The sequence below is a fragment of the Populus nigra genome, chromosome 1, assembly GCF_951802175.1.
Source record: "Populus nigra chromosome 1, ddPopNigr1.1, whole genome shotgun sequence".
In the NCBI taxonomy this organism is placed as follows: Eukaryota; Viridiplantae; Streptophyta; class Magnoliopsida; order Malpighiales; family Salicaceae; genus Populus; species Populus nigra.
The window spans coordinates 12,437,378-12,462,622 of NC_084852.1; the positions used below are offsets into that span (position 1 = coordinate 12,437,378).

Below are 25,245 nucleotides of genomic sequence, written 5' to 3' on the forward strand. Positions count from 1 at the left end.
TGCGATCCATTTATTTGATGTTCTCGCTTCAGATTTGTGCTCCCACTGTCCTGCCTAAGCTGGATGTTTGTTGACTACAACAAATTGGCTCTGTTTTCAGTGATATATGAACTGTGATGTTTATGTTTATCGCTGCCATTTTCCCAAATCAGGACAGGTTTTGCAAAGAATGCTGGTATCTGTGTAGATGCATTATTTTGGTTTACGTTTGAAAGAGTTTTTAATATTGCTTCATGCATATGTAGCAGGGCTACCTGATATATCTGTTATTCATGGGGGTAAGATAAATTAACTGATCTGGACCTTAACTGGTTATGTGAGGTGTATTTTCTTTGTTGAGGTGCATCTTCTGGTGCAGCAAGTTATTTGGTTAGGTTTTTGGCTAATTCTTGAATTAAGGAACCGGATAATTCCATGACTTGATGCTGGTTTATATTAAAAATAAAAAACATGTGTAGTTTAATTAAGAAGAATATTTGCTTACTTTGTAAATCAATGAAGAAAGCTGAAATTGACTATCAATTAGTGAAGATAGCAGAGATCAATTATCGATTAAGAAGAGGAGGATATAAGGATTTATGTTATTGATTGATGATCATGTTCTATTCATAGCAAAAGTCTTTAGTAGTTAAACTAGTAGATGTTTGTATAGGATTGATAATTTAAGTTTATGTGAAATTCAATTCACTTGCTAATGATGGATCGGGTAGGCATAAATAGGAGAAATCCATTAGAAACTTAATCCATTTTTTTTTTTTAGATTCAAGAAACCTCGCCTCTTGGAAAGCGTACTTTGTAGGCACAGATAAACGAATAAAACCCTGGCTGTCCCGGACTTTTACAAGAGATGCACGTTCTGACTCGAACTCGAGACCTGTTGTACAGATCTCAAATCCTTTAACATCACGCTACGCCCCTTGGGGATTTTAATCTACATTGCACATAAGAAACTCTTTATTGAAGTGGGTTTAGAGGGGATTTATTTTTATATTTTAAAAGTATTTTATCTTAAATTATTTTTTTATTTTTAAATTATCTTGATGTATTAATATTAAAAATAATTTTTTAAAAGTAAAAAATATTATTTTAATATATTTTCGAGTAAAAAAATATTTTAGAAAAAAACTGCTTAGACAAAAACTCAATTTTATTAAGCAAATTTCTGCATAAACAAAACCATAAACAAAACCAAAACTCCATTTCAACTCTTAAACTCACAAAACTAATGCTTCAAACACAACAAACAAATCCCATTTCAGAAGATTTGTTTCTTAAATTACCATTACCTTATCATTATAAAACTTCTGAAGCTCGACTGGGTTTCTTCGGTCTTTCACCAGGAATTGTCATGGTGGTTGGTAGGGTTTCTTGCCAGCAAGGAAAAGAGAGGATTTCTTGCTAGAAACATGAAATATATAGTAACGGCTTCAATTCTTTCTTACGGGCTTGCTTAAAATTAAAAAGGAAAAGAAAAAATAAAAAGAAGTTGACCATAATGGCTGAGGTTGAGGTTTTTTTAGTTTAATAGCAAAGTTATAATATTAATATTATAAAGGTTTATCAGTTATCAAATGAAATATAATGATAATTTTATAAATAATTTAATATTTTTTTATTGATTTTTTTTTTGCATGTTATCTTGAGGATATAAATTGTTATAAACATATAAACTCTAAAACATTTTGTTTATCGATTTATTTTTTATCAGCTTGTTCTTAGATTGTTAAAAGAAAGTAGATGGTGTTGATGAAAAAAAAAAAAAACTTTTATCAGCTCTACTACTAAAAAAATATCTTTTGATCGCAAAATTGTATATATGCAGTGGCCACATTACCATCTAGATTTTGAATCATAGGAGACGCCACTATAATTTTTTAAAAAATAATATTTAGGTGTTGTGAATTTGTTTTTTTTTAAAAAAACAATTTGTAATTCAGGTTATATATCCAATTGTGTCAAATAAATTAGTTTTATTTTAATTAAATGAAAATTTTTTATGGCAATGATAGAAAGCGGATCAAAATTAAAAACAAATGATTAAGATAATTTGGAGAAAAACAATACCGTTTAATTTTCAGCCAATGAAATATGAAAGGACAAAATTAGATTAAAAAGAGAGTTAAAAATTGACTCGAGTAAACACGAGTTGGTATGACTAACATGAACCTATGTAATAAGGAATGAGTTGATATGGGTTAACCTATGAAACCCACAATTCATACCATAAAATTAAGATAATCCAATAGAAAATAAATAAAAAAAACTAAAAAGTTTATTTTTCTTAAAAAAAAATTAATGTTGAAAGATAAAATCGAAAGAGAAAATAAGTAAACAAAAATGTCAACCCACATTAACTATTTAAACTTATGACCCGGGTCATTAGATCAAAAACACCATACATGGAAAAACTATGAAGCTTAATCCCCAACCAATTAAATATTAAATGATAAAATCAGGAAAAAAAATAAATTATACAAAATAATACAAAGCAAAAAATAACAATTAAAAGAATGATGATAAAAATTGAAATAGAAAAATTAGATGACAAAAGAAAAATAGAAAAATCACTTTAACAAAAGGACAAAAAAAAAACCAAAAGAAAGAGGACCAAATTAGAAAAAAATAATATACCATAAATTTAGATTGAAAAATGAAATTGAAAACTAATAAAACTTTTACAAAAAGATCACAGAAAAAAATTAGAAATCAAAATAATAAGAATCACATTAGAAAAAAATAATATATCACAAATCGAGATTGAAGAATGAAATTAAAAACAATTAAAACTTTTACAAAATAATTAAGAACAAAAATCATAAATCAAAACAATAAGGATTAAAGTTGAAATATCAACAACAAAAATAACCAACTTGTAATTTTCAAAGGAAGAGAGAGAAAAGAAAAAAGAAAAGAAAACCGCACTAGCGATAAACTACCCACCTCCACTAACATGCACAGTATCAATAGGAAGAGGACTCGGTGGCGTTTCTAACAACATGATATAATGACATGCGGCCACTAGGAGGCACTGTGTAAGCCGCTCGAAGTACGAGGACATCTTTTATGTGCTAGTAATTTTTTATTTAAATATTAATTAATCCTTATTAAAAGATTAAATTGTCCTCAATGAACCTAGTAATAACAAAAAAACCAAAGCAAAAAAATCAAAAGGCCGTGGATGCATGATTTAAATGATAAGAAATAAATATCATGTAAAAAGATTGAAATACCATCAAGGCAATTGTTTTTTTTTTTTTAATTTTTTTAAAAAGACGAAACAGTAATTATATTGCGGTGGTGAATAGTAAAATGTGTATAGAGAATTTGTCTCCCCTTAATTTTATAGCTTTTTTGTTATATATATATATAGAGAGAGAGAGAGAGAATGAATCAATTCGAATATGAAAGATCTCTTATGAATTTGTCTCCCCATCTGCATAATCTCGTCTTAAGCTATGCTCTAAGAAGAAGAGGGCATCCTTAGATGAAGTCTCCAGACTCTTCTGGATGCCATTAATATAACCTTAACCTTGCCTGATCAATTCTTCGTTTTCTTTGGAAAATATTCCCAAAGATATATGCCTCTCTTAAAGGTGATGGAATCCCTGCGGACTTCACATAAACCATCCATAACTGAAATGACCACTTCTGTCCCACGCTCTAGCCACAATATCGTGGTAATCTGGGTGGGAAGCCCAAGATAATTACCTGTCAATATATATGAGAGGTCTGCCTCATATCAGAAGGAAGACCACAGAAATTCTCCACGTAAGCTTCAGGGAAAGCTGCCTGCCAGTCAAAGTTAGCCATGGCTCTGTCCAATCTTTTGGCTAGATATCGGACTCCATTAATGTGCCTCTGCTAAGTAAATGGAAGACCCTGACACCCCAAATCCACCGAAGTCGTCATATATATCCTCAGTATAAGATGAGCCCCCAGATTGCTTTGCCCTGCTTATCTCCTCTTGAGTTGGAACCCTATTCAAACTGCTTGCAGAGAACACCATTGGTTTAATAAGAGAGGTCTCTAAACGAGAAACCTGGCTAGATACGCTATGAACAGCTATTGTGGCGTTGTTAATGGGGATTTACTCCTTTTAGCTTTAGTACGATTGCCCTTTATCAACGTCATGGGTTGACTTTTCCGTTTAGGCACAGCTGCTGGGCCATACCCATTACCCTGTATAGATAAACTAGTTGCATCCAGTCTCTCACTAGGGCTAGACACAATGCCTACGGTTGAGCCCCAGTCCGCATCCTCTATGCTGTTATTGCTTTTCCCGTTAATATTTCACGTAGGTCTCGCACTGTTATATGTCCCCTCTCAATTTCTTCTTTCTTGTAACAAGCAGGCACTCACCATGCATCTCGTTAGGGTTAGCAAAAGTAATGGGATATGATGAAGAGCCGTCACATGTTTCCTTATGATCCAGCCTTACCGCCGTCAGCTCCTGGCCTGCGCTTCTCGTTTCAGCCATCCCCTCAGGCAGGTCTTTAATCATCCGACAATCTTTACCTGGATGGTCGCAACACCCACATTTTCCACAGATAATATGCAGCCCCTCATACTCCACCTTGTACCAATGATCTCTTACCCAGATCTTCCCTACACAAATTCTAGCAAACCGTCCACGTTCGACATTGAGTGTATTCATATCAGGTTTGCCTATGGCCATTGCCATCAGAATATTTTCATCGTAAAAATTAAGCTAAGTTAGGACTAGGGATTCGGATCCAGACCATAGTCTTGTTAATCTTAGCTTAAGAAGCGACCAAGTCTGTCGACCACTGGCTCACTGCTAGATAGTGATCGAATATCATCCATGGTCCTCCACTGAAGACTTTTGCTCTATCCTCTTCACGATCAAACTTGGTCATAAAAAACTGTTCCCCACATCCATCAACTCAAAACTACCAGCCAATTTCAATATGTTCTTCAAGCGTAGATTCATCTGGTAGATGCCAATCTCCTTACCTAGAAGTTTTATATATAATCAGGGAGTCCTGCCAATGGTAGCACAATTCCTCACAAACTAAGTCTTCTATGAAGATTTTAGGCAATAGACGATTACCATTCTCATGCTCAATTCTAACCAAGTTAGTATCAATCAGGTTCATCCTGCCTCTTGCCTAGGGAGGACTTTATCTTTAAAGGAGATTTTTCCATCAACCATATAGGAAGTAGACTCGTTATCCAGTTTTAATCTGTTTTTTGTTAAGAAAAAAATTAAATTTTTTTTATTTTAAATTAAATATTTTAGTATTTTTAAATCGTTTTAATATAAAAAAAATATTATTTTAATATTTTTATAAATAAAAAATATTTTAAATATACTTTTAAAAGGGTGACTTCATAAAAAAAAAACAAGATAATGGAGGATAAACTAAAATGGCAGTAGAATAAAGATATACATATTTGTCGTGAAATCAAGTTTTTGTAAAACAATGAAAACATCATCTTTCCTGTCATCGCTCCAAATATTCTTACACCTGAGGATTGCCAAATATTTGTAGCTCCAAATATATATTCTCAGCTACAAATTCCTTTTCTTTTCTTTTTATTTAATTAAGAGTGGAATAACTTAAGGAAAGAAAGATAAAAAAGAAAAAACAGAGAGACACACATAAAAGTCTCTTGTAGAGAGAGACAAAGCATGAGCACTTCTTCCTCTGTTTCCATTTCAACAATTCCTCTCTTTAGATCTTAGTTTCTCTCAAGTTTCCCAACTGGGTCTTCTCCAATATGGTAAATTCTCAATCTCTTACTCTTTATTACCTTCTGATCTCTATCAACCATTTTCTGGGTCTTGATCCACATCAATTCATATGCTTAAATTTTCTTTTTTTTTTTTGGATCGTCAGGCATCATGGATTGCCTTTTGATCGGTGCTGGAAGGATCAGATGGTACTAGATTGGATTTGTTAAACACCCACTTCACTTTTTTTACTGGGCACCAACCAGATTCTATCTAAATTATCGTAAAAGGTCTTCTTTTATTTGCTCTTATTCACAGATTGATCTGTTTTTTCTTTGATACACATTGATTATTTTCATTTATCATCATTGCAACTTGTGTAATTAATATTTGTTACTATGAAATAAGCTAATGACTATTACATTCTCAACTGAATTATAGATTTTAAGTTTTGAACTACTTTTGTCTTTTGAGATATTGGTATTGGCAATTGATGAGGCAATTTGTTGTAATGGATTCTTGTAGCAAGGGATGGAATCAGATCTTGGTAAGCTCTTCATTGGTGGGATTTCATGGGACACTGATGAGGAACGTCTTAAGGAATATTTTAGCAAGTATGGGGAAGTGGTTGAGGCTGTGATCATGAGAGATCGTGTTACAGGCCGTGCCCGTGGCTTTGGTTTTGTTGTCTTTGCAGATCCTATTGTTGCCGAGAGGGTCATCATGGAGAAGCACGTGGTTGATGGCCGCACAGTGAGTAGCTTGATTGCAAATATCTGCTATGCATTCTGAATATTTCTGGTGCCATGTTAACTTTCTTGTTTTAATTCACTTCATATTTGTTTAAATGTCCAAATACATGAGTTAAACATATTATTTCTCCCTAGTTTAATTCATATTGTGAAATTTATATCAGGAAAACAATATATTCTTATTTGACTTTAGATGCAGAACATTTTGAAATTTATCGGCTTCATGTTTAGTACTCTGTATTAAAGAGTGGAAGAGAACGCATGATTCTAGTCTCTAACTGTTATATGAAATGTAAATCCAATTTGGCCTGAACTAGAAATTGACTCTCAGTGTATGCTTGAAGCTGAGAATGAAATGTAGCTGCTTGATTTTAGATAACATATTCTCAATTTTTCAGGTTGAAGCCAAGAAGGCTGTTCCTAGGGATGACCAGCACATTTTAAGTAGAAACACTAGTAGTATTCATGGTTCTCCAGGTCCTGGACGCACGAAAAAGATTTTTGTTGGAGGCCTTGCGTCTACGGTTACAGAGAATGACTTCAAGAAGTACTTTGAGCAGTTTGGTAATATTACTGATGTTGTAGTGATGTACGATCACAACACTCTGAGGCCAAGAGGCTTTGGCTTCATCACTTATGATTCTGAGGAAGCAGTGGACAGAGTTCTGCATAAAACATTTCATGAACTCAATGGTAAAATGGTTGAGGTCAAGAGGGCAGTCCCAAAGGAGCTATCACCAGGTCCTAGTCGGAGCCCTCTGATGGGATATAACTATGGTTTGACTAGGGCCAACAACTTCCTTAATGCATATGCTCAGGGATATAATATGAACTCTATTGGAGGTTTTGGAATGAGGATGGATAGTAGGTTTAATCCACTCGCCACTGGTCGAAGTGGATTTGCTCCCTTTAGCACCACTGGTTATGGGATGAGTATGAATTTAGAGCCAGCCTTGAGTCCAAGCTACGGTGGAGGTTCCAACTTTGGTAACACTCCTGCATATGGGCGGATCTCAAGTCCTTATTATAGTGGGAATCCAAGCAGGTACAACACACCAGTAGGTTATGGTGAGGGGAATGCAAGAAATGATTCGCTCTTAAGCCCTACTACTTGGAATGTCTGGGGAAATGGCAGCCACAATACTGCGACAAATCCTGCCAGCCCTGGTCCTTTATTGGGCTCCAGAACTGGAAATTTTGGAGTTTCATTTGGGAATAGTGGATCGAATTGGGGCACTTCTCCTGTATCAGCTCAAGGCAGAGGAGGCGCTTCTGGCTATACTACTGGCAGCATGGGTTATGGGAGTGGTGACAACAATTATGGTTTGAGTGGGGCAGGATATGTAAGAAACAGTGGCACTGGTGCACCACCAACATCATCATTCTCTGGGTCAGCTGGTGGTTATGAGGGGTCCTATGGGGACCTTTATCGCAGTGGTTCTGTTTATGGTGATTCAACTTGGCAATCTGCTACTCCTGAGCTTGATGGTTATGGTTCATTTGGTTATGGGCTCGGTGATGTAGCTTCAGATGTTACAACTAAGAGTTCCGAGGGTTATATTGGAAGTTATGGTGTTACAAGTAGACAATCAAATAGAGGTAACCCTTTTCTTCGAACATTCTTGAAATAAGTTAGGTTGTTAACAATACTTGATAGAATTATATATACATATATGCCAGCGCACATGGGCATCTGTGTGCATGCAAGTGTCAGATATTTATGTTGAGTGAAAAGTCCTAGGAGTAGAATGCTTACTGGAACATCAAAAGAAGTCATTTGATTTTTGTGTGCTAATTTATTTCTTCTGCACTGACAAGTTCATAGGAAAAACTCAATTAAGTTTGCTTATAAAGTAAATGAAGGTTACATCTCATCCTCATGGTGTGATGTTATCCATTTTCCTCGAAGATATGTCCTCATCAATGTTAAAATCTGATATCATAGCTTGATTGCCCTAAACCTGCATTTCTATTGTGAAGGATCTACACTGCTGCCTCTAGTTATGCGTGATATGTATATGACACGCTGTAGTGGCTGTAAACTAATTTTCTACAAGTTTTAAATCTACATGGATGTTTTCTTTAACTATTTTGACTGGCCTTTTCTTGCATATAATCCTTAAATTCATAATGCATTGATGACTTATCAGAACTTCATTTTTTATTTCCAGATTTTTAAGCAACTGGTAGTCCTATTAATAAATTGTTGAATTCTCTAACGTGGGGATGCAATTGGATACACAACTGGGCAGAAGTTGGAATTTTCATAGGTCTCTCGTTATTTGCTTTTGGAGTGAAAGTGGGCATCTTTAATCATGCAATTGCCCATGAAATGCACCCAGTTTTTAGCTCTTATGGTTACTGATGTTTGATAGCTAATTGCTAACATCTGGTACTAATTTACTTTTTCTTTTATTTGTTACTTGCTTCAGGAATTGCTACCTAGGAGATCTGTTAATGGATATCACATGATAATTGTAGGTGCAGGAATCTGGTTAAACAGGTGAAGAATTGTGAATTTCATCATACGCCCCCCTCTTGATTACGTTCAGCTTATAAAGAAATTGATCTTGTAGAGCTAACAAGGGTTCTTGATTTGCATTATACACGTTGAGAGAGCAGCAGCAGTTACAAGGGATTTTCTGTAAGGTTTGAGATTTGATTTGATTTTTTTCCTTCTTTCTAAATTAGCCAGAGGCTTAGGTTCCTTTCATGGTATTTGAGTGAGGTGTAAGATCAGATTGCGGGATATATACTCAGGAAGATTGGCTCCATAAATGTTCGTGAATCTCCTGTGGGGGCACATGTTAGCAGTTGGTAAGAAAAGAGTATTTTCTTTCATTTTTTTCTTTTGCCTGCCAAAGGTGCTGGATGTTGTCAGTATCTTTACTTGGGATTTGTCTCTCCCAGATTGTATTTGAGGTTCTCTGCCTTTCTGCTAGTGTGAAACATTACAAGGGATGGTCTTATACGATTCCCATAAATAAGTTACTGAATATTCTGATTCATTTTTTATTAATTGTGACAAAGCAAGTTTTCCACACACAGGCTGTTCTTTCATCTATCTTTATAGTATTAATTTGTTATTGGGGTTAGCTGATATTGAGATTAGCTTGTTTCTATTTACATTAGGGCTAATATGGCTATAATTAGGTGCTGAGACTCTATGTTATCTGCAAATGCTTCAGCTGTTATGGACTTAATTGTAGATTCTCTGCTGTGACCGATTATTATGGTTTTATGATACTACAACTGAGGATCGGTTTAACTATTCACATGAGTAGTTCAACTAGGTTAATATATGTTTTTAATTGTTTTATAACAACTTCGTGTCGTAATTTAGTTGGTTAGCTTGCGGGACAAGCTAGATGTCGCGGGTTCAAGCATTGGAGGGTGTGAATATCATCTGCACGATTTTTCTTTGACTGTAAAAAAAAAAAAAACAACAAAAAAAGAGAAGGCCCAGTCATAGGCCTGGCTCTTTTCTTCTTTATTTTCCTTTTTTCTTTGGTTTTTCTTTTTTTTTGTACTCCAAAAAAAATTATAATATTCATTTACTTTAAAATTGTAATATTATAATTTTTATTCGAATTTTAACACTTAATTTTTTAATTGTTGTATATCTAATATGAAAATAATAATATAAATAATAAATTGTTTATGAAATTCAATTCACATATTGTTTTTACTCTAAAAATTTTTAAATAGATCTTCAATATAATTTTATCACATTTATAATTTTTTAACTTTAAATTACACATAAACATGAATATATTATTTTGATATTTTCTATTAATTTGCTTTAAAAGTTATAAAATAATTTTTTTAATGAAAAATAATTTTAATAAAACAATCTTATGTTCGTAAGAGAATTTATCTTGAAAAAAATTTCAAAACAATGTATTTTCGAGTTTAATAATTACACTCAAAAATTTCTTAAGACTTAGATTAATAATCTCCCCACAATATAATATTGGCATACAAACTGCCAAACTAGTATTTTAATACATGGTTTTGCTTTACACTAACGCATTTATATCTTCTATGGTTGTATCTGCTATGGTTCATCTTTCTGTAGCAAAATATTTCATCTCTAATTTTTAATGCTACTTTGTGTATCCCTTACATGATTATAAAGCCTAATCTAGAGTTTAATTTCATCGCGGGTTAAGTTGATTGACTTGAATCGATCCAAGTTTTAACTTAAAAAATCTCTTGAAGGATATTTCATGTTTTAAATATTTTTTAATAAAAATACCTGAAAAAAATCATTTTGATAAGAAAAATAAACTATATTTTTTTATTAATTTGGCTTAGGCCAAGCTCTAGGTTGATAGATGAACAGATTGATCCACCGGACCAAATCAAGTATTTTCCCTTATTCAAACCTGGATTGGAACATTGGATGCATGTGACTTGGGTTTTTATATCTTTGTTTTCATTTAATTTTTTAAGTAACAACTAAATGATATTATAATATTACTTGCATAGTTATTATAGATTGATCTAAAAAGGTGTTTTGAGTAACCGGATTAATTTAGTAGGTTAGTGATATACTATGTTAAAAATCTTAAAACTTATAATTTTTAATTAATTCAAAATGCAAGTCATAGTCAAGGATTAAAAGTTTTAATTGACAAACACAAAGCAAATTGTAACAAAAATATATTTAATTAATTCAAAATTTGATTAAAATATACAATTTAATTAATAATTAACAAATTAATATTTTTTATTTATAGTTCACTTATAATTTAGTTTTTTTTGTCATTTATGTTCTTTTCTAATTTATTTTACTTTTTTTGACAAAAAAAATAAAGAAATAAAAAGAGATTTAGGTAAGATGGAAAAGCAAAGAGACATTTTTAAATAAAGATTACTAAACTGAGGAGGATTAACGCATGTTAACAAGTTAGAGACTAAATATTAGTTTCGCTAAAGTATAGAGATTAAACCGTATTTATTTGTTGAAAAGTATTTTTTTTTAGAAAGTATTTTCTATGAAAAGTGGATTATTTTCTAATGTTTGGCGATGTCATGAGAAATGAGTTGGAAAATATTTTTCAGTATTTGGTTATGGAAAATATTTTTCAGTATTTGGTTATACTATGAAAAATAAGCTGGGAAATAACTTATTAATATTTTTTTTCAAGTTTATTAAAAGAATAGGGACCAAATCTAATAGATAAAAAAGTTAAAGGGAGGTGAGATTGAAAAACAAAATCCAATTTCATAAATTATTTCAAATGAAACAAATAGCAATCAAAATAATGAGAACCAAATCTAACGGATAAAAAAGCTAAAAGAAGAAGAAAATGAAAAAAAAATATCAATTTCATAAATTATTTCAAATAAAATAAATAACAATAAAAAGAATAAGACCAAGTCTGATAGATAAAAATTTCAATTAATAAAAGAATAAGAGAAAAATAAAAAAACAATCAAAAGAATGAGGATCAAAGTTAATACAAAATAATTATAAATGATGAAATTGAAAAAAAAAGATTCAAAACAAAATATATAGTATTCAAAAAATTGAAGATCAAATTTGATATAATCAATAAATAACATGATATTTTTGAATTTTTCAAAACTTTTGAAAAGTGCATTTTGCTACAAATAAAAGGAAAACACTTTCCTAAAACCAAGTTAAAATTTTCTTTAATTGAAAAGTGTTTTACATTGACTAACTTTTTTATAATGGAAAACGAACATGAAAAAGTTTGGAAAGATATTTTTGAAAAACTACTTTTTATAAAACAAATGAAACTTAATTTATAATTAACTCGTTTCTTTGTACCGAAGCCTTATAAAAACAAAAATTTATATAGCAATAACTAGTCGTCGGCTTTGTTATTGCAAGAAACTTTTTGACACTATTATTGTAAACCCCAAGAAATAATAATAATAATAATAATAATAATAATAATAATAATAATAATAATAATGGAGATGTTTCATGGTAATAGATCTTAAAAGAAAAGCAAAGAAAAGGAAGGTTAACTTTGGGAATTAATAGAAATTATAATCAAAGTGGTGTTAGATTGTAATATTTATTTTTTTGGAAATTAAGGAAAAAAATAAAAAAAGAATAATAGATTTGAGGGGAGCCAAAATATAAATATAAAAAGTTAACCTCCGCTTTTATTTGTAAAGGAGGCCGACAGTCAGCTGTTAGAGAGAGGGGAGAGAATTTCTTCAAATTTTCATGTTTTTTCTTTGAAATTTTGAGAAGATTTAGGGTTTAAGGAGTAGTGGAATTAGTTTATGAAAAAGAGAAACACCAAAACTCCAAATTAAAAGGGACTGAAGAGAGGAAAAGTGAGCTTAGTGAGAGAAAACAATAGAAAAAAGTGAGCTTAGTGAGAGAAAGCAAAAGAAGAAAAAGAAGATGAGCAAAACATTTTGACTTGTTGCATTTCAAAGTTCAAATTATTGATTGATATGGTATTTAGAACCCAAAATATACAAATATACATGTGAAATTTAATTGTTTTGGAGCAATCTAGGGGAAAAAACGGATTAGGGTTCCTGGGAAAGAATTAGGGGAAAATGCAATGGTACATGTAATTGAGTTAATCAGGGTATTATGGGTTGTAATGGGTGTGAAAATATGAAAAAACACTAAAGAACTTATGGTGGCATGTAAATTGCATCTTGATAAAGTCATGGTAGTATAAGATGTGATTTAATGTTGGCTTGATAATTTATTCCATAGAAGTATTAAATGCAACCTTAAGAAAAAATAGCCCTAAGGAAAACAATTAGAGGAATCTGGTAAATCGTTGATGAAATTTAGTATGAATGTATGGGTTATGTAATGGTGATAGTTGAGTGATTAAGATGATTGAAATGTTATCTTTGATTTAAAAAAGGTGTTATAATGTGAAATTAAAAGGAATTTTAAAAGGGAATTATGTTTCTTTTATATACGACCAACATTAACGAAAAGAAAGAAGAGTTTTATTGATTTTAATGTTGTGAAAGTTGTGTATAAAACATTTAATTTCATGATCTGGAATGTATCATAATGAAAATTGTTATATAATAGAACTTAGATATGGTTCCTAAATTTATGAAAAAATGATTGTAATGAGTTGGTCTTGTATTGACAGGAACACCCCGGTAGGTAGATCATACATCGGAGTAAATGCTAGGACATCACAAATAATAAGTAGGTACTTTACACATATATTTTGTAATTTTTGCACTAGTAGAATTGTTAGATTTACTTCATTATGTTTTTGGTATTGGTATGTAAAATCGATAAACAAGTGGAAAAAGAAAGAAAAGAAATGAAATGGATGGAAAAACCTGATTAACTGCTTTTGGTATGGAGGCTAATAATGTTAAAGAGTTCTTTAACATTAGCATTATCAAATGATAAGTTAAAGTATCATAGATGACTTAATTAGCTATCTTGATATTCGAAAAGCTAATGATATTAAAGGGTTACATTGATAGCGATATTTACTCGAACTTGATTAGTTGATCCCGACAATGAAAACTAATTATGCTAATGAGGTTTATTAGCATTGGCATAACCACTCAGGGTATAAAGAAAAATAGATTTGATTAGTTATTTCTAGAAAATAGAGAAAGATAATGATGTCAAGGTGGATAATTTGACATTAGCATGTTCCTTAAATCTTTTAATTTGCTATCTAGCGAAATGGTAGCTAATGATACAGTGAGCTAGTGTCAAGATTTTCTTAATTAACCATTTTTCAATTGATGATTAATGATATTTTTGGAATTGATATTATTATAAAGAAATTATCTAGCTTATGGATATCTAATGGTACGATGATGTTAACAAGGGAAGTTAATAAAAGAGAATAAATGTATGATATGAGATGTTTTATTTTCAAGTTGAAATAAAGAAAAAATGGATTTAGTAATGATTTTCAGTGTATTAATTATTATTAGTTGTTTAAATGGTTATATTTGAATGCTGTACTTTTCAATACCAACTTACTCGTGCTAGGATTAATCTTACTGTTTCTCACTTTTTTTTAATATAGACTAGGTATATTATGTATATTTTGGAATTGTAATGTATTTCAATTAAATATATAGTGTTAATGTTATACTTTTAAATATTGATGTATGAATATAAATTTTCCTCTTTATATTTATATTCCTATAAATTTTTCATGCATATGATGGTTTTTTTTTCTTTAAAGTTTCATAACTACTATTGGGTATTAACATATAAGTTAATGTGATATGGTGAGTATAATTGATGTGATTTGAGGTTTGAGATGATTGGATTGAAAAATGAGATCGTGAATAAAAATGAAATAAATTTTAGTCAATAAACTGAGATCTTTCAATATAAAAGAGACTCTGCCAGAATTTTAATAGAAATAAAAAAAATTATGTGATTTTCATGAACATGAATATGTGTGGTCTTGGTAATTGAGACTATTACAGTTATTAAACTCGATCCAACTCAACATGTAACATGGTAAATCTGTTGACCTAGCCTCTCACCTGAGTTGAATTTCAAATTAAACTAGGTGGGAGTTAGTCTAATGTGACCTAGTCAACCTAGCAGGTGCATCCATGACTTGATTGCCCTAGTCAAAACCCAATTTAACTTTTTTTAAAAATCAAAATAATATTTATTTAACAATATGTTTTTTATAAAAAATATTTATTAAAATGACGATGTTTTAGATTGATCTGAGTCAACTTGGGTTAATATACCCAACTTGTGACCTAGTTGATGGAATTAGCTAATTTTACTAACTTTAATTTTGGAAATTTTTTTTTATTTAATTATATAATAATAAAACTAGACAACAAATAAAATTATAGAGAATAAATATATTTTTTATAAAAATTATTTGTTTTGATTCAAGTAATTTGGTTTTTGCTTTGACAACAAAATGTTTATATATTAGGAGCATAGTTCATTGAATAAAAAGCAACAACAATAAAAAACAATTTAAAAAAAAACTATAATGATTTGGACTAAAAATAAAAACAATTTATATTTTTAATCAACAACTTAATTTTCTTACTCACACATTTCTTTTTTATTTCGACAAAAACTTTTTTTTTATGAGAAACATTGATTTTTAAGTAAAAGCATATAATCATGAAAGCAAGTTTCAATTAAAAATTTAAAAATTCATGAATCAATCATTTTTACCACCTATATGAAAATAATAAATTTGAAAAAGTTATACAAAAAATTACAAAAATAAATTTTTTATTTTCATTCAATATTAATGATCAAATTAGTTTAAAAATCCTGCAGATGATACTAATACATAATTATCTATAAACTATTAATAATATCATCATAATAAAGTCATATTCATCTTAAGAACAAAGACACAATTTTTTTATTAGCAACATGGTTTTTTTTTTAATGAAAGACAGCAACAATTAAAATAAAGACGTTTGAAATAAGTAGGAAAAATGTATTTCTTCCATTTAAACTTCATTTCCTTATTAAAACATTTCTTAATTGCTTTTAATGAAATAATATTTTTTAATCAAAAGCACTATTTTTTAAAATAAAAACTTATCATGATCTCAAAAGCAAGTTTTAATAAAAAAAAATTAAAATAATATCTCAATATTTTGTATGTGATTGAAGGCAAAAAAATATTAATTAATGTGATAAAATCATGCCAAAAATTTATTAAAAAATAGTAACATATGAAATTTTATTTTTGTTAAATGTTCATGAGCAAATTTTTATTTTTATTTTTTTGCATATAGGCATATAATAATTGAAAAGGAAATTGTTAACATTCATATAAGAACTTATACTACTATCTAAGAATTTTGACAAAATTGAATAAAAATTTAAATATGATATTAAGTATTGTAGTTATAATGCATTTAAATTAAGATTTAAAAATTTAAAATTTTAGAGGAAAAAACCATAAAAAGAGATCACGCGTTTAAGCTTAAGAGATTAAACCTGCATGCTTGATCTAATAGAAAAGATGCATGACAAGAACATGCTTCCATGTCTGGCTTTTTTGGATTTTTAGTGTTTAAAGGCAGGTAACACATCATTCATCCTTTTATTTTTTTAAAAATATAAAAAAATGAGATGTTGTCTACTTAATCAAATTCTGCCCACTAAAGAAGTTGTTTAATAGTTTTGAGTTTTTTGGAATAAAAAATCTGTTTTCATTCTATTTTCATCTAAAAACACTTTAATAATCTTAATAAACCAATTGTTAACTTGAAAAACTCTCTTAAATCGGTCAAAAAATGCAAAATTAAGTTGAATAAAAAAATTATTTCTTAACCTCGTTCTGTTTTTTTAGTGAGATAAAAATGTAAAAACACGTCAATAACACTTATCTTATTAAAAAAAACTCATTACACTAAGATTAACATTTTTTGGGTTCAGAAGATAACCGATAAAATACTTTCTATCTCCTCTATCTGCAAGTCTCTTTATCCTCTCAAATTTTAGTGCCTATAACATAACATAAATAAAAATTAGGATTAAAACTTGAAATCTTTAACAACTAGGGACAAAAAATGAAGAACTAAAGAGTTTAGAGACTACACTGTAGTTTTTCATGACATATCATTTGAACTGAAACAAATTATGCGTTAAATTATATCAATATAATATTAAAAAAAATCAGCAAACTTAATTCTTCTAAAATAATAAAATAATAATAATTAAAACCAAGCACTCCACGGGGCGGCTGAATGTAAAGTAAGTGTAAAAGAAACAGTAAAGGAGCTCTATTATAGTCCTGTGTAATTGGTTGCTTAACTAGCCCAAAGCCTGTAGGATTCCGGCCCAAAACTGTATCCTGGCCGTTCAAATCAAGTAACGAAGAGATAAAACAAAGGAAAGCCTAGGCGGTAGTCAATGAAAATAAAATGAGGGCCCTTTCCTCTTAAAACCTCCTTTTCAAATTAAAACTCAACAGCAGGACTTGACATATAAATTAATTCATGGTAGTTTGTTAGAAAATAATTTTTATAAAAAATATTTTTTTAATATTTAGTTAAAAATAAATTAAAAAATAACTCATTAATATTTTAATATTTTTTTCAAATTTATTAAAATATTTAAACATTAAACCAAAAAGAATTTTTTATATAATATATATTTATATATAGTTTATTTTAGAAAATGGTTTTTCATCGATTGTGAATTTTGGTATTTGAAACATGGTATTTCATTATTGTTGGTGAATGCTTTTGGTTCAAATTTTTTTTTAGTTTAATGTGGATGTTCGGACCAGCTTGCGTGTATCTCGACTAATTTCACGGGCCCTGAAATTAATAATTATATAAGCTTCTAGTAGCTATCATATGAGCAATCACATTACTTGAACATAAAATTATAAAAAAAATAAAATTTTTAATTTCAAACTCGTTCTTTTAGGGTCAAACTTTATTATCTTAGGTACGGTATCTTTCTCAAAATGCTTGCCAGCTGTATGTCATACACACAAGACAGAGTTATTGAAGTATCAAGTATTACTATTTTTTATTTTATTTTTTATTTCTTTTACAGGTGGTTGTGGGATAAGACCATGTAATCAATCCTGATTCACTGGACACGGGGCATGTAAGCCAATCTGCCTTGTTTATGAGTTGTTGCTGGAAGTTCAATATATTTGATATTATAGTTGTTGTTTTTTTAATAATTTTTTATGGTAAAATTTATGTTAATAATATTTTTTTAATTTTTTAAAATTATTTTTAATATTAATATATTAGAACGATTCAAAACATATAAATTATATTAAATTTTAATAAAAAAATAAAAATTTAAATTTTTTTAGAAACGTGGTATAAAAACTGTTTTCAAAATATTTAAGTTAAAAAAAAAAGCAAAATAGCTTGATATTTTTTCAAGTAAAATATTACATATAAACTTGGTGTATTCACTGTTCGGAGAAAAGAACGCAAGGCTCACAACTGAAGGCAGGAGGTGGAAACGGTGGTGTGCTTTTTGACTTTTGGGCTCCTAGAAAGAATCGTTCTTTCTTCTTTTCCACTGGAAAGAGAAGGAATCCTATAAAGTGAATGAAAGGGAAACTGTTTGGTAGCATCATTAGTCAAATTAAGCTCTCTTCAAGGGATACGTGTATCTTGATTTGGTAGTATGAACCCTTGAAGAGAGAATATAATGAAAAGATGGTTTTTATTAGAAGAAAGTAACTTGAGAATATGAAGGAGACAACTAGCAAAGAAAGGTAGTCATTGCCTTGAAACAAGCTGGCTAAAAAGAATACTTTGTCGAAGAAGATGAGAAGAAATACGCTCTCTGTTACGGGCAGCATTTTCTAGTGGACACGAAGCCCTATCCCTGAGAAGCAAAGAAATATGGTGTAATATTCTTGTAAGGAGTTTGTTGCAGCAATGGGATCGAACCAGAACCTTAGAGAGCTCCAATGGCTTCTTCAAATGATCAAATCCGAAAGCTTCAATCCTCAAAGCATTTCTTTCTACCTTTCTCAACGAACTTCAGGCTGTTACCAAGAAACAGAAAACTCTGTCAACATAAACATTTCAGAGGACAGCCTTTCATACTTCTCTAACATCCTCTCAGACCTAGGCACAGCCAAAAACATTCAATCATCTTTAAGGAACCTGGAGTTTCATCGTGTAGAGTGGGGATTAGAACAGCTAGTATACCTTGGAATATTGCTTCAGAATAGCTCGAACATCAAGCAACTTGTGTTTCGGCTGAATAGATTCAATATAGAGTGCTTATCTGAGCTTTGTGAGGTCTTGAAGAGAAATAGAGTGATCAAAGAAATTATGATTTCTGAATCAGGTATAGGTCCAGTTGGGGCTGGCCTTATAGCTTCTGCTCTTAAGCTAAACGAGAGCTTGGAGGAGTTGCAGATATGGGAAGACTCAATTGGTTCGAAAGGTGCTGAGGAGCTCTCAAAGATGATTGAAGTGAACTCAACACTTAAACTTCTGACAATTTTCGATTCACACCCTATAACAGCGGCTTCACTTATATCAGCTGTTTTAGCAAGAAATAGGGCAATGGAGGTTCATGTCTGGAGTGGAGAAAATGGGGAGAGCAGTTCCAAGGTAGTGGAGTTTGTACCTGACAACAGCACACTTCGAATTTACAGGCTACACCTCTCAGGTGCTGTCAGGGTTGCTTGCTCTCTAGGATGGAACTCCACAGTGAAGTCACTTGACATGACTGGAGTCCGGCTGAAATCACGGTGGGCTAAGGAGTTTCGATGGGTTTTGGAACAAAATCGGAGCCTTAAGGAGGTAAGATTGTCAAAAACCAGCCTTAAGGACAAAGGGGTCGTGTACGTTGCTGCTGGACTCTTCAAGAATCAGTGTTTGGAAAGCTTGTATCTTGATGGAAACTGGTTCAGTGGAATAGGTGTAGAGCATTTGCTATGCCCTCTGAGCAGGTTCTCGGCCTTGCAATACCAAGCCAACATTACTCTCAAGTCTGTGACCTTTGGAGGAGGGAAAACAAGGATTGGAAGGGATGGGCTCGCATCAATCATGCAGATGCTGACAACAAATGAGAGTGTGATTAAGTTGGGAATATATGATGATGAGAGCTTGGGAGCAGATGATTTTGTCAAAATCTTCAAGAGCTTAGAGAGGAATGCGACTTTGAGATATTTGTCATTGCAAGGTTGTAGAGGGGTTCGAGGAGATGTGGTACTCGATACAATAATGCAGACATTGCAGGTGAATCCTTGGATTGAAGACATTGATCTTGCGAGAACACCACTGCAGAATTCAGGGAAGGCTGATGGAATTTATCAAAGGTTAGGCCAGAATGGAAAGACTGAACTAGAAACAGATACAGATTTGTTCAAGGACATGCCACTCACTGAGCCAAAAAGCTGCAGGGTTTTCTTCTGTGGGCAAGAATATGCAGGTAAAGATCCGAGCCTTGAAATTACAATGTCCACATTGGTTTAGAGAACTGCATGTGTTTGTTTAACCCATATTTTACCAGAACTTGAAAGCAGAGTTTCTATTTGCAGGCAAGACTGCCCTTTGTAATTCAATATCTCAGAACTTCTCCTCCTCGAAGCTTCCCTACATAGACCAGGTTAGAAATCTAGTGAACCCAGTTGAACAGGCTGTAAGAGCAAGCGGAATGAAGATAAAGACTTTTAGAGATGAAGGCACAAAGATATCAATATGGAATCTTGGTGGTCAGCATGATTTTTACTCCCTCCATGATCTCATGTTTCCAGGGCATGGGAGTGCATCATTCTTCCTGATCATATCCAGTTTATTCAGAAAGCCTAACAACCGAGAGCCAAAGACACCAGCAGAGATAGAAGAGGACCTGCAATATTGGCTCAGGTTCATTGTTTCCAACTCAAGAAGAGCACTCCAGCAATGCATGCTGCCCAATGTAACTATAGTTCTTACACATTTTGATAAAATCAATCAACCGTCACAAAACTTGCAGCTTGCAGTGAATTCAATTCAGAGAGTAAGAGACAAGTTTCAAGGGTTTATCGACTTCTATCCCACTGTATTCACAGTTGATGCGAGATCCTCTGCATCGGTCAGTAAACTCACTCATCATCTTCGGAAGACAAGCAAGACAATTCTCCAAAGAGTGCCCAGAGTTTATCAACTTTGCAATGACCTGATTCAAATTTTGTCAGACTGGAGAGCGGAGAATTACAACAAGCTTGCAATGAAGTGGAAAGAATTTGATGAGCTATGCCAAGTGAAGGTTCCACCACTGAGAATTCGATCAAGACATGATAATAAAGGGAAGGTGGAAATGAGGAGGAAGGCTGTTGCTATTTGCCTTCATCATATGGGTGAGGTGATATATTTTGACGAACTAGGCTTCCTGATCCTAGACTGTGATTGGTTCTGTAGTGATGTGCTTGGCCAACTAGTAAAATTAGATGTTAGAAAGCAAAGCTCCATGGAGAACGGATTCGTTAGCAGAAATGAAGTGGAGAAGATTCTGAGAGGAAGTTTGCAAAGTCAAATTCCTGGAATGAGTTCAAAAGTACTTGAAAACATAGAGGCCAGTGACCTTGTGATGATGATGCTGAAACTAGAACTATGTTATGAACAAAACCCATCAGATCCAAACTCCCTGCTACTTATCCCCTCAATTCTTGAAGAAGGCAGAGGGAAACCCCAGAGATGGCAGTTAAGCACAGCTGACTGCGTTTATGCCGGGCGGCATCTTGAGTGTGATGATTCAAGCCACACATTTCTCACACCAGGCTTCTTTCCTCGTTTACAGGCAATTTCTCTTTCTTTTCTGGCCCCTCTAATTTTATTTTATTGTTGCTTATGCTTTTATGTAAAATTGAATGTATGCAAGAACAAGTGAAATTAAGCTTTACACTGCATAGATATAGAGAATTCAACGCTACAAACTACAGACTCGTATTTTTCAGAATGAACTTTACTGGTGTTCTAAGCATACAAGTATCGTAATTTAAAAACTAAAGAAAACAAAGGACTCGTGTGAAGAGCAAGGGCATTTCATGGAGAATCAAACAACTTTAACCATAAAACTTTGAGTTGATGCTTCCAGGTCGTCCTACTTCTCTTCAACATATACCTTAAAGTACCAGGAAAAAAAATACATTCTGCAGCTAGCTTTAAGTAACCAAGTAAGTTTATGTTAATTGCCATGTGAGAATAAACCCTAACGGGTGCTCCTTGTAGTCTTAAATGTTGCTTACTGGTTGAGCAGTTCTGTGATGTTTGAATGCTAGCCATAGCGTGGGATTATGAATGATACACATACCCGTACCATGAGATCCTTTTTTGATTGGCAAAGTCAATGAACTGCAATCTCTCTAATTTTCATTTGTTTGCAAATCCAGGTTCATCTTCATAACAGAATTATGGCACTAAGGAACCAACATGGAGCAACTTACAGTCTGGAGAAGTACCTCATCTCAATAAATATCAATGGGATCTTCATTAGGGTGGAACTTGGAGGACATTTAGGACACTACATTGATGTTCTTGCTTGCTCCACCAAGAACTTGACAGAAACCATTAGACTCACTCAGCAACTAATAATTCCAGCAATCCAGAGTTTCTGTAATGGATTCACCTTGACTGAAAACATCATGAGGCCTGAATGTGTGCAAAACTTGACACCCCCGAGGTATAGGAAAACCCAACATGTGTCTCTGCAGCAATTGAAGCAGGCACTGCTCTCAGTACCTGCAGAAAGCATGTATGATTATCAACACACTTGGGATCCAGTTTCGGACTCTGGAAGACCTGTTCTTAGACCTGGATTTGATTTGGCTCGGGACCTCCTGTCAGATGATGACTTCAGGGAAGTATTGCACCGTAGATATAATGACCTGTATAACCTTGCTGTGGAGTTGGATGTCCCGCCAGATAATCCAGATGGAGGAGATCACACAGGCAATGAACCTGAGAAAGTTGATCCAAGCTTTGCTGGAATCGCAAAGGGGGTAGAACAAGTGTTGCAGAGACTCAAGATCATTGAACAAGAGATAAAAGATTTGAAGCAGGAGATACAAGGACTGAAATACTATGAACACAGGCTCCTCAATGAACTTCATCGCAAAGTGAATTACCTTGTGAACTACAATATCCAAGTTGAAGAAAGGAAAGTGCCTAACATGTTCTTTTTTGTTAGAACAGAAAACTACTCGAGAAGATTGATCACCAACATGATTTCTGGAATGACTGCACTTCGGCTGCACATGTTATGTGAATTCAGGGGAGAAATGCATGTTGTTGAAGATCAGATTGGTTGTGAAATGATGCAGGTTGATAACATGGCAGTAAAGAGTTTGGCTCCATACATGAAGAAATTCATGAAATTGTTAACATTTGCTCTCAAGATCGGAGCCCATCTGGCAGCTGGAATGGGAGAGATGATACCAGATTTGAGCAGAGAAGTTTCCCATCTGTCCGGCTCTTCCCTTATGTACGGGGCAGCAGGAACAGTTGCTGCTGGAGCTGTAGGGGCTGCAGCTCTGGGGCGAATACAAGGAAGTAGGAACAGAAGCAGGGCTGCAGAAAGCTCAAGAAACATTCAACAAGACGTAAAGGCAGCACAGCAGTGGGTGGTGGATTTTTTAAGGGACCGTAGGTGCTCGACTGGAAAGGATATTGCCGAGAAGTTTGGATTGTGGAGGGTTAGATACAGGGATGATGGGCAGATAGCATGGATCTGTAGGAGGCATATGGCCATAAGGTGCAATGAAATAATTGAAGTACCTATTTGAAATTTCTTCAGAAGCCTGAAAGATTGGAAATGGAGTTTCTCATTCTTGTTTTTCTTCATCATCCATGCATGCTATGTTGTCTTGTTGAGTAAATTCCAGTTTATAGAAATTCTCTAATAAAATATTGGTTATTTAATGGTTATCCAGGCATGGGAAGAAATCACTTTGAAGCAACTATTCCTTCTATCTACCTTTTCATTTTAATATATTTCAAAACTATCATCCATCACTAAAATTATCAAACTATCAATTACTTAGTTTCACTGTTATACCTCATATTATAACTTACACTAACTCTTTCAATCCAATTTCTCTGATTAAAACTATTTTATGTTTTTTTTAATGCATTTCTTAATTTAAAAAATTTAAGTTCAAATAAAATTTTTTATGCATCGAGAACTATATATGCGAATAAATAAATAGTCATTAATAATATCTAAAAATAAAACTTGAAAATTTAAGAGATAAATATAAATCAAAATATTTAATCTCAGAAGATGAGATATTTTTCTGGTTGTATTTGCTAAATTTATTTATATTTTTTTTTATTCAAGCAAAAAATGATAGAAATAGAGACACAAATTAATTTGATTGAATAAAATAAAAAGGGAAAATAACATCATGCAAAACTGCATATATTAGAAAAATTATCTGAAAATAAGATTTTTTTATTTTAAAAAATAAAGTTTACCCATACAAAAGATAAAAAAATTATAGATAAATCAGAAAAACTCTTTAAATTTAAATGCATAACTAAAATAATAACCATAATTTAAAATAGACTCTCCAAATAAAATGAAAGAGAGAAGGGATACTAATTTCAATATAAATTTAAAAAATTAAAGAAAAAACCATAAAAAAATCATTAATAAAAAAAAAACAGAAAAAAAGCAGCAAAGGCCAGGCACTCTAGAGGTTGCGTGACTTGGTCTTTCATTTTCTTTTTGTTTGCAACTGGGACAAATAACATGTCATACGCCCTAAATTTTTTTGAACAAAAAAAGTCAGACAACGCATCATCTGATTTGCCCAGATTCCGGTTATTATGGCGGTCAAAAAATCAGGGTTTAAGTCTTTTTTTATCAAAAAATCCATTTTTTAACCAATATTTTACCCAAAACACCTATAAAACACCGTATCAATCATGATAAATCTATTTATGGCCTCAAAAACCGAAAAATTTGCTCCAAAAATTGATATCAACCAGAAACAAAAAATCAACCTCAACTCAAATCTGTTTTTTTATGAACTTCAAAAGTAAAAAAGAAGAAGAAGATAAGCACCTAATATAAACTCTCATCATCAAATAGAACAATTTGACACAAATATCGTTTGTTTTGGTGGTCTAAATCGGTGTCAATGACACTTTTTTCTCTCTATCATTGAAATCCAGCAACCTCTCTCTCCTCTCTTAACTAGGGACTAAAAAATAAAATAAAATAAATTTTTGTACCAAAATTGAATTGGAAAGATATTGAGGTACTGAAATTGTATAATTTGCATATTTTTTAAAGTTTAAGAACCAGAGTGCATCTTTTATGAAACTTATAGCACGCCATCAATGTTTGACGTCCTTTTCATTTCAGTC

The 25,245-nt window shown here is 32.1% G+C and overlaps 2 protein-coding genes across 8 annotated transcripts; both read left to right on the forward strand.

The window, feature by feature from the left end:
- The first annotated feature begins 5,437 nt into the window (after window positions 1-5,437).
- On the forward strand, window positions 5,438-9,490 carry LOC133668764 (heterogeneous nuclear ribonucleoprotein 1-like). 7 transcript variants are annotated; one of them, XR_009833803.1, is made up of 6 exons: window positions 5,438-5,745; window positions 6,221-6,448; window positions 6,846-8,046; window positions 8,619-8,839; window positions 8,929-8,950; window positions 9,024-9,490. XR_009833803.1 is itself a non-coding variant. In XM_062088767.1 (6 exons), exons 3-6 carry the CDS (start codon window positions 6,227-6,229, stop codon window positions 9,040-9,042), a joined length of 1,464 nt encoding a protein of 487 aa, XP_061944751.1. In that variant the 5' UTR covers window positions 5,438-5,745; window positions 5,862-5,985; window positions 6,221-6,226; the 3' UTR covers window positions 9,043-9,490. The 7 variants fall into 7 exon arrangements, 4 of the variants coding, with proteins under 4 accessions (XP_061944751.1, XP_061944758.1, XP_061944743.1 ...); XM_062088767.1 differs by lacking the exon at window positions 8,619-8,839 and adding an exon at window positions 5,862-5,985; XM_062088774.1 differs by lacking the exon at window positions 8,619-8,839 and adding an exon at window positions 5,862-5,985 and having other exon boundaries at window positions 6,225-6,448.
- Window positions 9,491-18,391: 8,901 nt separating this feature from the next.
- Window positions 18,392-23,799, forward strand: LOC133677099 (protein TORNADO 1). The gene is made up of 3 exons (XM_062098935.1): window positions 18,392-20,323; window positions 20,433-21,673; window positions 22,266-23,799. Exons 1-3 carry the CDS (start codon window positions 18,814-18,816, stop codon window positions 23,655-23,657), a joined length of 4,143 nt encoding a protein of 1,380 aa, XP_061954919.1. The 5' UTR covers window positions 18,392-18,813; the 3' UTR covers window positions 23,658-23,799.
- Window positions 23,800-25,245: the final 1,446 nt, after the last annotated feature.